Source organism: Oncorhynchus mykiss, chromosome 26 (genome assembly GCF_057628025.1).
Source record: "Oncorhynchus mykiss isolate SJ-2025 chromosome 26, ASM5762802v1, whole genome shotgun sequence".
Classification (NCBI taxonomy): domain Eukaryota; kingdom Metazoa; phylum Chordata; class Actinopteri; order Salmoniformes; family Salmonidae; genus Oncorhynchus; species Oncorhynchus mykiss.
The window spans coordinates 48,440,758-48,452,500 of record NC_143047.1 but is presented as its reverse complement, the minus strand read 5'-3'; the positions used below and the strand labels follow the sequence as shown (position 1 = coordinate 48,452,500).

The window sequence follows — 11,743 nt, the reverse complement described above, 5'->3', positions numbered from 1 at the left end:
TTCTGAGGGTCAGGTGTTAACACATCAGAGGTGTTGTTGTCACTGGAACAGTCCTGAGCGAAGGTCACCCTGCCTCGGCCTCTGTCTCTGGAGCGGGTTGGAGAGCGGCCGGAGCGCAGAGAGGAGCGAGGGGGAGAGGGCAGAGAGGAGCGAGGGGAAGAGGGCAGAGAGGAGCGAGGGGGAGAGGGCAGAGAGGAGCGAGGTGGAGAGGGCAGAGAGGAACTGGGGGGAGAAGGGAGAGAGGAACTAGGGGGAGAGGGTAGGGGCTGAAACTCTGAACCACAGTTATGAGGAGTGTTAGATGGAGAACAGGTGTGATGTTTCTATATTTTTTGTTGGTTGGGCTGTTCTTTTATCATTAGTCCTTACCCTCTCCCTGTAGGTCCTTACCCTCTCCCTGTAGCTCCTTACCCTCTCCCTGTAGGTCCATGTCCTTACCCTCTTCCTGTAGGTCCTTACCCTCTCCCTGTAGGTCCTTACCCTCTCCCTGTAACTCCTTACCCTCTCCCTGTAGGTCCTTACCCTCTCCCTGTAGGTCCTGTAGGTCCTTACCCTCTTCCTGTAGGTCCTTACCCTCTCCCTGTAGGTCCTGTAGGTCCTTACCCTCTTCCTGTAGGTCCTTACCCTCTCCCTGTAGGTCCTTACCCTCTCCCTATAGGTCCTTACCCTCTTCCTATAGGTCCTTACCCTCTCCCTGTAGGTCCTTACCCTCTCTCTATAGGTCCTTACCCTCTCCCTATAGGTCCTTACCCTCTCCCTGTAGGTCCTGTAGGTCCTTACCCTCTTCCTGTAGGTCCTTACACTCTTCCTGTAGGTCCTTACCCTCTTCCTGTAGGTCCTTACCCTCACCCTGTAGGTCCTTGCCCTCTTCCTGTAGGTCCTTACCCTCTCCCTGTAGGTCCTTACCCTCTCCCTGTAGGTCCATGTCCTTACCCTCTCCCTGTAGGTCCTTACCCTCTCCCGGTAGGTCCTTACCCTCTCCCTATAGGTCCTTACCCTCTCCCTGTAGGTCCTTACCCTCTCCCTGTAGCTCCTTACCCTCTCCCTGTAGGTCCATGTCCTTACCCTCTTCCTGTAGGTCCTTACCCTCTCCCTGTAGGTCCTTACCCTCTCCCTGTAACTCCTTACCCTCTCCCTGTAGGTCCTTACCCTCTCCCTGTAGGTCCTGTAGGTCCTTACCCTCTTCCTGTAGGTTCTTACCCTCTCCCTGTAGGTCCTGTAGGTCCTTACCCTCTTCCTGTAGGTCCTTACCCTCTCCCTGTAGGTCCTTACCCTCTCCCTATAGGTCCTTACCCTCTTCCTATAGGTCCTTACCCTCTCCCTGTAGGTCCTTACCCTCTCCCTATAGGTCCTTACCCTCTCCCTATAGGTCCTTACCCTCTTCCTGTAGGTCCTTACACTCTTCCTGTAGGTCCTTACCCTCTTCCTGTAGGTCCTTACCCTCACCCTGTAGGTCCTTGCCCTCTTCCTGTAGGTCCTTACCCTCTCCCTGTAGGTCCTTACCCTCTCCCTGTAGGTCCATGTCCTTACCCTCTCCCTGTAGGTCCTTACCCTCTCCCTGTAGGTCCTTACCCTCTCGCTATAGGTCCTTACCCTCTCCCTGTAGGTCCTTACCCTCTCCCTGTAGGTCCTTACCCTCTCCCTGTAGGTCCTGTAGGTCCTTACCCTCTCCCTGTAGGTCCTTACCCTCTCCCTATAGGTCCTTACCCTCTCCCTGTAGGTCCTTACCCTCTCCCTGTAGGTCCTGTAGGTCCTTACCCTCTCCCTGTAGGTCCTTACCCTCTCCCTATAGGTCCTTACCCTCTTCCTATAGGTCCTTACCCTCTCCCTGTAGGTCCTTACCCTCTCCCTATAGGTCCTTACCCTCTCCCTATAGGTCCTTACCCTCTCCCTGTAGGTCCTGTAGGTCCTTACCCTCTTCCTATAGGTCCTTACCCTCTCCCTGTAGGTCCTTACCCTCTCCCTGTAGGTCCTGTAAGTCCTTACCCTCTTCCTGTAGGTCCTTACCCTCTCCCTGTAGGTCCTTCCCCTCCCTGTAGGTCCATGTCCTTACCCTCTTCCTGTAGGTCCTTACCCTCTCCCTGTAGGTCCTGTAGGTCCTTACCCTCTTCCTGTAGGTCCTTACCCTCTCCCTGTAGGTCCTTACCCTCTCCCTATAGGTCCTTACCCTCTTCCTATAGGTCCTTACCCTCTCCCTGTAGGTCCTTACCCTCTCCCTATAGGTCCTTACCGTCTCCCTATAGGTCCTTACCCTCTCCCTGTAGGTCCTGTAGGTCCTTACCCTCTTCCTATAGGTCCTTACCCTCTCCCTGTAGGTCCTTACCCTCTCCCTGTAGGTCCTGTAGGTCCTTACCCTCTTCCTGTAGGTCCTTACCCTCTTCCTGTAGGTCCTTACCCTCTCCCTGTAGGTCCTTACCCTCTCCCTGTAGGTCCTTACCCTCTCCCTGTAGGTCCATGTCCTTACCCTCTCCCTGTAGGTCCTTACCCTCTCCCTGTAGGTCCTTACCCTCTCCCTGTAGGTCCTTACCCTCTCCCTGTAGGTCCTTACCCTCTCCCTATAGGTCCTTACCCTCTCCCTGTAGGTCTTGTAGGTCCTTACCCTCTTCCTGTAGGTCCTTACATTCTTCCTGTAGGTCCTTACCCTCTTCCTGTAGGTCCTTACCCTCTCCCTGTAGGTCCTTACCCTCTCCCTGTAGGTCCTTACCCTCTCCCTGTAGGTCCTTACCCTTTCCCTGTAGGTCCTTACCCTCTCCCTATAGGTCCTTACCCTCTTCCTATAGGTCTTTACCCTCTCCCTGTAGGTCCTTACCCTCTCCCTATAGGTCCTTACCCTCTCCCTATAGGTCCTTACCCTCTCCCTGTAGGTCCTGTAGGTCCTTACCCTCTTCCTGTAGGTCCTTACCCTCTTCCTGTAGGTCCTTACCCTCTCCCTGTAGGTCCTTACCCTCTCCCTGTAGGTCCTTACCCTCTCCCTGTAGGTCCATGTCCTTACCCTCTCCCTGTAGGTCCTTACCCTCTCCCTGTAGGTCCTTACCCTCTCCCTGTAGGTCCTTAGCCTCTCCCTGTAGGTCCTTACCCTCTCCCTATAGGTCCTTACCCTCTCCCTGTAGGTCTTGTAGGTCCTTACCCTCTTCCTGTAGGTCCTTACATTCTTCCTGTAGGTCCTTACCCTCTTCCTGTAGGTCCTTACCCTCTCCCTGTAGGTCCTTACCCTCTCCCTGTAGGTCCTTACCCTCTCCCTGTAGGTCCTTACCCTTTCCCTGTAGGTCCTTACCCTCTCCCTATAGGTCCTTACCCTCTTCCTATAGGTCCTTACCCTCTCCCTGTAGGTCCTTACCCTCTCCCTATAGGTCCTTACCCTCTCCCTATAGGTCCTTACCCTCTCCCTGTAGGTCCTGTAGGTCCTTACCCTCTTCCTACAGGTCCTTACCCTCTCCCTGTAGGTCCTTACCCTCTCCCTGTAGGTCCTGTAGGTCCTTACCCTCTTCCTGTATGTCCTTACACTCTCCCTGTAGGCCCTTACCCTCTTCCTGTAGGTCCTTACCCTCTCCCTGTAGGTCCTTACCCTCTTCCTGTAGGTCCTTACCCTCTCTCCCTGTAGGTCCTTACCCTCTCCCTGTAGGTCCTTACCCTCTCCCTATAGGTCCTTACCCTCTCCCTGTAGGTCCTTACCCTCTCCCTGTAGGTCCTTACCCTCTCCCTGTAGGTCATTACCCTCTTCCTGTAGGTCCTTAGCCTCTCCCTGTAGGTCCTTCCCCTCCCTGTAGGTCCATGTCCTTACCCTCTTCCTGTAGGTCCTTACCCTCTCCCTGTAGGTCCTGTAGGTCCTTACCCTCTTCCAGTAGGTCCTTACCCTCTCCCTGTAGGTCCTTACCCTCTCCCTATAGGTCCTTACCCTCTTCCTATAGGTCCTTACCCTCTCCCTGTAGGTCCTTACCCTCTCCCTATAGGTCCTTACCCTCTCCCTATAGGTCCTTACCCTCTCCCTATAGGTCCTTACCCTCTCCCTGTAGGTCCTTCCCCTCCCTGTAGGTCCATGTCCTTACCCTGTTCCTGTAGGTCCTTACCCTCTCCCTGTAGGTCCTGTAGGTCCTTACCCTCTTCCTATAGGTCCTTACCCTCTCCCTGTAGGTCCTTACCCTCTCCCTGTAGGTCCTGTAGGTCCTTACCCTCTTCCTGTAGGTCCTTACACTCTTCCTGTAGGTCATTACCCTCTTCCTGTAGGTCATTACCCTCTTCCTGTAGGTCCTTACCCTCTCCCTGTAGGTCCTGTAGGTCCTTACCCTCTTCCTGTAGGTCCTTACACTCTTCCTGTAGGTCATTACCCTCTTCCTGTAGGTCATTACCCTCTTCCTGTAGGTCCTTACCCTCTTCCTGTAGGTCCTTCCCCTCCCTGTAGGTCCATGTCCTTACCCTCTTCCTGTAGGTCCTTACCCTCTCCCTGTAGGTCCTGTAGGTCCTTACCCTCTTCCTGTAGGTCCTTACCCTCTCCCTGTAGGTCCTTACCCTCTCCCTATAGGTCCTTACCCTCTCCCTGTAGGTCCTGTAGGTCCTTACCCTCTTCCTGTAGGTCCTTACCCTCTTCCTGTAGGTCCTTACCCTCTCCCTGTAGGTCCTTACCCTCTCCCTGTAGGTCCTTACCCTCTCCCTGTAGGTCCATGTCCTTACCCTCTTCCTATAGGTCCTTACCCTCTCCCTGTAGGTCCTTACCCTCTCCCTGTAGGTCCTGTAGGTCCTTACCCTCTTCCTGTAGGTCCTTACCCTCTCCCTGTAGGTCCTTACCCTCTCCCTGTAGGTCCTTACCCTCTCCCTGTAGGTCCATGTCCTTACCCTCTCCCTGTAGGTCCTTACCCTCTCCCTGTAGGTCCTTACCCTCTCCCTGTAGGTCCTTACCCTCTCCCTGTAGGTCCTTACCCTCTCCCTATAGGTCCTTACCCTCTCCCTGTAGGTCTTGTAGGTCCTTACCCTCTTCCTGTAGGTCCTTACATTCTTCCTGTAGGTCCTTACCCTCTTCCTGTAGGTCCTTACCCTCTCCCTGTAGGTCCTGTAGGTCCTTACCCTCTTCCTGTAGGTCCTTACACTCTTCCTGTAGGTCCTTACCCTCTCCCTATAGGTCCTTACCCTCTTCCTGTAGGTCCTTACCCTCTTCCTGTAGGTCCTTACCCTCTCCCTGTAGGTCCTGTAGGTCCTTACCCTCTTCCTGTAGGTCCTTACCCTCTCCCTATAGGTCCTTACCCTCTCCCTATAGGTCCTTACCCTCTTCCTGTAGGTCCTTACACTCTTCCTGTAGGTCATTACCCTCTTCCTGTAGGTCATTACCCTCTTCCTGTAGGTCCTTACCCTCTCCCTGTAGGTCCTGTAGGTCCTTACCCTCTTCCTGTAGGTCCTTACACTCTTCCTGTAGGTCATTACCCTCTTCCTGTAGGTCATTACCCTCTTCCTGTAGGTCCTTACCCTCTCCCTGTAGGTCCTTCCCCTCCCTGTAGGTCCATGTCCTTACCCTCTTCCTGTAGGTCCTTACCCTCTCCCTGTAGGTCCTGTAGGTCCTTACCCTCTTCCTGTAGGTCCTTACCCTCTCCCTGTAGGTCCTTACCCTCTCCCTATAGGTCCTTACCCTCTTCCTATAGGTCCTTACCCTCTCCCTGTAGGTCCTTACCCTCTCCCTATAGGTCCTTACCCTCTCCCTATAGGTCCTTACCCTCTCCCTGTAGGTCCTGTAGGTCCTTACCCTCTTCCTATAGGTCCTTACCCTCTCCCTGTAGGTCCTTACCCTCTCCCTGTAGGTCCTGTAGGTCCTTACCCTCTTCCTGTAGGTCCTTACCCTCTTCCTGTAGGTCCTTACCCTCTCCCTGTAGGTCCTTACCCTCTCCCTGTAGGTCCTTACCCTCTCCCTGTAGGTCCATGTCCTTACCCTCTCCCTGTAGGTCCTTACCCTCTCCCTGTAGGTCCTTACCCTCTCCCTGTAGGTCCTTACCCTCTCCCTGTAGGTCCTTACCCTCTCCCTATAGGTCCTTACCCTCTCCCTGTAGGTCTTGTAGGTCCTTACCCTCTTCCTGTAGGTCCTTACATTCTTCCTGTAGGTCCTTACCCTCTTCCTGTAGGTCCTTACCCTCTCCCTGTAGGTCCTGTAGGTCCTTACCCTCTTCCTGTAGGTCCTTACACTCTTCCTGTAGGTCCTTACCCTCTCCCTATAGGTCCTTACCCTCTTCCTGTAGGTCCTTACCCTCTTCCTGTAGGTCCTTACCCTCTCCCTGTAGGTCCTGTAGGTCCTTACCCTCTTCCTGTAGGTCCTTACCCTCTCCCTATAGGTCCTTACCCTCTCCCTATAGGTCCTTACCCTCTTCCTGTAGGTCCTTACACTCTTCCTGTAGGTCCTTACCCTCTTCCTGTAGGTCCTTACCCTCACCCTGTAGGTCCTTGCCCTCTTCCTGTAGGTCCTTACCCTCTCCCTGTAGGTCCTTACCCTCTCCCTGTAGGTCCATGTCCTTACCCTCTCCCTGTAGGTCCTTACCCTCTCCCTGTAGGTCCTTACCCTCTCCCTATAGGTCCTTACCCTCTCCCTGTAGGTCCTTACCCTCTCCCTTTGGTTCCTTACCCTCTCCCTGTAGGTCCTGTAGGTCCTTACCCTCTCCCTGTAGGTCCTTACCCTCTCCCTATAGGTCCTTACCCTCTCCCTGTAGGTCCTTACCCTCTCCCTGTAGGTCCTGTAGGTACTTACCCTCTCCCTGTAGGTCCTTACCCTCTCCCTATAGGTCCTTACCCTCTCCCTATAGGTCCTTACCCTCTCCCTGTAGGTCCTGTAGGTCCTTACCCTCTTCCTATAGGTCCTTACCCTCTCCCTGTAGGTCCTTACCCTCTCCCTGTAGGTCCTGTAAGTCCTTACCCTCTTCCTGTAGGTCCTTACCCTCTCCCTGTAGGTCCTTCCCCTCCCTGTAGGTCCATGTCCTTACCCTCTTCCTGTAGGTCCTTACCCTCTCCCTGTAGGTCCTGTAGGTCCTTACCCTCTTCCTGTAGGTCCTTACCCTCTCCCTGTAGGTCCTTACCCTCTCCCTATAGGTCCTTACCCTCTTCCTATAGGTCCTTACCCTCTCCCTGTAGGTCCTTACCCTCTCCCTATAGGTCCTTACCGTCTCCCTATAGGTCCTTACCCTCTCCCTGTAGGTCCTGTAGGTCCTTACCCTCTTCCTATAGGTCCTTACCCTCTCCCTGTAGGTCCTTACCCTCTCCCTGTAGGTCCTGTAGGTCCTTACCCTCTTCCTGTAGGTCCTTACCCTCTTCCTGTAGGTCCTTACCCTCTCCCTGTAGGTCCTTACCCTCTCCCTGTAGGTCCTTACCCTCTCCCTGTAGGTCCTTACCCTCTCCCTGTAGGTCCTTACCCTCTCCCTGTAGGTCCTTACCCTCTCCCTGTAGGTCCTTACACTCTCCCTGTAGGTCCTTACACTCTTCCTGTAGGTCCTTACCCTCTCCCTATAGGTCCTTACCCTCTTCCTGTAGGTCCTTACCCTCTTCCTGTAGGTCCTTACCCTCTCCCTGTAGGTCCTGTAGGTCCTTACCCTCTTCCTGTAGGTCCTTACCCTCTCCCTATAGGTCCTTACCCTCTCCCTATAGGTCCTTACCCTCTTCCTGTAGGTCCTTACACTCTTCCTGTAGGTCCTTACCCTCTTCCTGTAGGTCCTTACCCTCACCCTGTAGGTCCTTGCCCTCTTCCTGTAGGTCCTTACCCTCTCCCTGTAGGTCCTTACCCTCTCCCTGTAGGTCCATGTCCTTACCCTCTCCCTGTAGGTCCTTACCCTCTCCCTGTAGGTCCTTACCCTCTCCCTATAGGTCCTTACCCTCTCCCTGTAGGTCCTTACCCTCTCCCTTTGGTTCCTTACCCTCTCCCTGTAGGTCCTGTAGGTCCTTACCCTCTCCCTGTAGGTCCTTACCCTCTCCCTATAGGTCCTTACCCTCTCCCTGTAGGTCCTTACTCTCTCCCTGTAGGTCCTGTAGGTACTTACCCTCTCCCTGTAGGTCCTTACCCTCTCCCTATAGGTCCTTACCCTCTCCCTATAGGTCCTTACCCTCTCCCTGTAGGTCCTGTAGGTCCTTACCCTCTTCCTATAGGTCCTTACCCTCTCCCTGTAGGTCCTTACCCTCTCCCTGTAGGTCCTGTAAGTCCTTACCCTCTTCCTGTAGGTCCTTACCCTCTCCCTGTAGGTCCTTCCCCTCCCTGTAGGTCCATGTCCTTACCCTCTTCCTGTAGGTCCTTACCCTCTCCCTGTAGGTCCTGTAGGTCCTTACCCTCTTCCTGTAGGTCCTTACCCTCTCCCTGTAGGTCCTTACCCTCTCCCTACAGGTCCTTACCCTCTTCCTATAGGTCCTTACCCTCTCCCTGTAGGTCCTTACCCTCTCCCTATAGGTCCTTACCGTCTCCCTATAGGTCCTTACCCTCTCCCTGTAGGTCCTGTAGGTCCTTACCCTCTTCCTATAGGTCCTTACCCTCTCCCTGTAGGTCCTTACCCTCTCCCTGTAGGTCCTGTAGGTCCTTACCCTCTTCCTGTAGGTCCTTACCCTCTTCCTGTAGGTCCTTACCCTCTCCCTGTAGGTCCTTACCCTCTCCCTGTAGGTCCTTACCCTCTCCCTGTAGGTCCTTACCCTCTCCCTGTAGGTCCTTACCCTCTCCCTGTAGGTCCTTACCCTCTCCCTGTAGGTCCTTACCCTCTCCCTATAGGTCCTTACCCTCTCCCTGTAGGTCTTGTAGGTCCTTACCCTCTTCCTGTAGGTCCTTACATTCTTCCTGTAGGTCCTTACCCTCTTCCTGTAGGTCCTTACCCTCTCCCTGTAGGTCCTTACCCTCTCCCTGTAGGTCCTTACCCTCTCCCTGTAGGTCCTTACCCTTTCCCTGTAGGTCCTTACCCTCTCCCTATAGGTCCTTACCCTCTTCCTATAGGTCCTTACCCTCTCCCTGTAGGTCCTTACCCTCTCCCTATAGGTCCTTACCCTCTCCCTATAGGTCCTTACCCTCTCCCTGTAGGTCCTGTAGGTCCTTACCCTCTTCCTGTAGGTCCTTACCCTCTTCCTGTAGGTCCTTACCCTCTCCCTGTAGGTCCTTACCCTCTCCCTGTAGGTCCTTACCCTCTCCCTGTAGGTCCTTACCCTCTCCCTGTAGGTCCATGTCCTTACCCTCTCCCTGTAGGTCCTTACCCTCTCCCTGTAGGTCCTTACCCTCTCCCTGTAGGTCCTTACCCTCTCCCTGTAGGTCCTTACCCTCTCCCTATAGGTCCTTACCCTCTCCCTGTAGGTCTTGTAGGTCCTTACCCTCTTCCTGTAGGTCCTTACATTCTTCCTGTAGGTCCTTACCCTCTTCCTGTAGGTCCTTACCCTCTCCCTGTAGGTCCTTACCCTCTCCCTGTAGGTCCTTACCCTCTCCCTGTAGGTCCTTACCCTTTCCCTGTAGGTCCTTACCCTCTCCCTATAGGTCCTTACCCTCTTCCTATAGGTCCTTACCCTCTCCCTGTAGGTCCTTACCCTCTCCCTATAGGTCCTTACCCTCTCCCTATAGGTCCTTACCCTCTCCCTGTAGGTCCTGTAGGTCCTTACCCTCTTCCTACAGGTCCTTACCCTCTCCCTGTAGGTCCTTACCCTCTTCCTGTAGGTCCTTACCCTCTCCCTGTAGGTCCTTACCCTCTCCCTGTAGGTCCTGTAGGTCCTTACCCTCTTCCTGTAGGTCCTTACACTCTCCCTGTAGGCCCTTACCCTCTTCCTGTAGGTCCTTACCCTCTCCCTGTAGGTCCTTACCCTCTTCCTGTAGGTCCTTACCCTCTCTCCCTGTAGGTCCTTACCCTCTCCCTGTAGGTCCTTACCCTCTCCCTATAGGTCCTTACCCTCTCCCTGTAGGTCCTTACCCTCTCCCTGTAGGTCCTTACCCTCTCCCTGTAGGTCATTACCCTCTTCCTGTAGGTCCTTACCCTCTCCCTGTAGGTCCTTCCCCTCCCTGTAGGTCCATGTCCTTACCCTCTTCCTGTAGGTCCTTACCCTCTCCCTGTAGGTCCTGTAGGTCCTTACCCTCTTCCAGTAGGTCCTTACCCTCTCCCTGTAGGTCCTTACCCTCTCCCTATAGGTCCTTACCCTCTTCCTATAGGTCCTTACCCTCTCCCTGTAGGTCCTTACCCTCTCCCTATAGGTCCTTACCCTCTCCCTATAGGTCCTTACCCTCTCCCTGTAGGTCCTGTAGGTCCTTACCCTCTTCCTACAGGTCCTTACCCTCTCCCTGTAGGTCCTTACCCTCTCCCTGTAGGTCCTGTAGGTCCTTACCCTCTTCCTGTAGGTCCTTACCCTCTCCCTATAGGTCCTTACCCTCTTCCTGTAGGTCCTTACCCTCTTCCTGTAGGTCCTTACCCTCTCCCTGTAGGTCCTGTAGGTCCTTACCCTCTTCCTGTAGGTCCTTACCCTCTCCCTATAGGTCCTTACCCTCTCCCTATAGGTCCTTACCCTCTTCCTGTAGGTCCTTACACTCTTCCTGTAGGTCCTTACCCTCTTCCTGTAGGTCCTTACCCTCACCCTGTAGGTCCTTGCCCTCTTCCTGTAGGTCCTTACCCTCTCCCTGTAGGTCCTTACCCTCTCCCTGTAGGTCCATGTCCTTACCCTCTCCCTGTAGGTCCTTACCATCTCCCTGTAGGTCCTTACCCTCTCCCTATAGGTCCATACCCTCTCCCTGTAGGTCCTTACCCTCTCCCTGTAGGTCCTTACCCTCTCCCTGTAGGTCCTGTAGGTCCTTACCCTCTTCCTATAGGTCCTTACCCTCTCCCTGTAGGTCCTTACCCTCTCCCTATAGGTCCTTACCCTCTCCCTATAGGTCCTTACCCTCTCCCTATAGGTCCTTACCCTCTCCCTGTAGGTCCTTCCCCTCCCTGTAGGTCCATGTCCTTACCCTGTTCCTGTAGGTCCTTACCCTCTCCCTGTAGGTCCTGTAGGTCCTTACCCTCTTCCTATAGGTCCTTACCCTCTCCCTGTAGGTCCTTACCCTCTCCCTGTAGGTCCTGTAGGTCCTTACCCTCTTCCTGTAGGTCCTTACACTCTTCCTGTAGGTCATTACCCTCTTCCTGTAGGTCATTACCCTCTTCCTGTAGGTCCTTACCCTCTCCCTGTAGGTCCTGTAGGTCCTTACCCTCTTCCTGTAGGTCCTTACACTCTTCCTGTAGGTCATTACCCTCTTCCTGTAGGTCATTACCCTCTTCCTGTAGGTCCTTACCCTCTCCCTGTAGGTCCTTCCCCTCCCTGTAGGTCCATGTCCTTACCCTCTTCCTGTAGGTCCTTACCCTCTCCCTGTAGGTCCTGTAGGTCCTTACCCTCTTCCTGTAGGTCCTTACCCTCTCCCTGTAGGTCCTTACCCTCTCCCTATAGGTCCTTACCCTCTTCCTATAGGTCCTTACCCTCTCCCTGTAGGTCCTTACCCTCTCCCTATAGGTCCTTACCCTCTCCCTATAGGTCCTTACCCTCTCCCTGTAGGTCCTGTAGGTCCTTACCCTCTTCCTATAGGTCCTTACCCTCTCCCTGTAGGTCCTTACCCTCTCCCTGTAGGTCCTGTAGGTCCTTACCCTCTTCCTGTAGGTCCTTACCCTCTTCCTGTAGGTCCTTACCCTCTCCCTGTAGGTCCTTACCCTCTCCCTGTAGGTCCTTACCCTCTCCCTGTAGGTCCATGTCCTTACCCTCTCCCTGTAGGTCCTTACCCTCTCCCTGTAGGTCCTTACTCTCTCCCTGTAGG

At 54.3% G+C, this 11,743-nt stretch overlaps 1 protein-coding gene across 1 annotated transcript in view; it reads right to left on the bottom strand.

Annotated features, from left to right (window-relative positions):
- LOC149971499 (uncharacterized) overlaps positions 1–11,743 on the bottom strand; it is a 65,938-nt gene that overhangs the window by 10,599 nt on the left and 43,596 nt on the right. The window contains exon 2 of the mRNA XM_090221659.1: positions 1–323. This exon is cut by the window's left edge and continues 398 nt beyond it. Within this exon, the coding sequence (XP_090077785.1) occupies positions 1–323 (323 nt within the window). The remainder of the gene's footprint in view (positions 324–11,743) is intronic.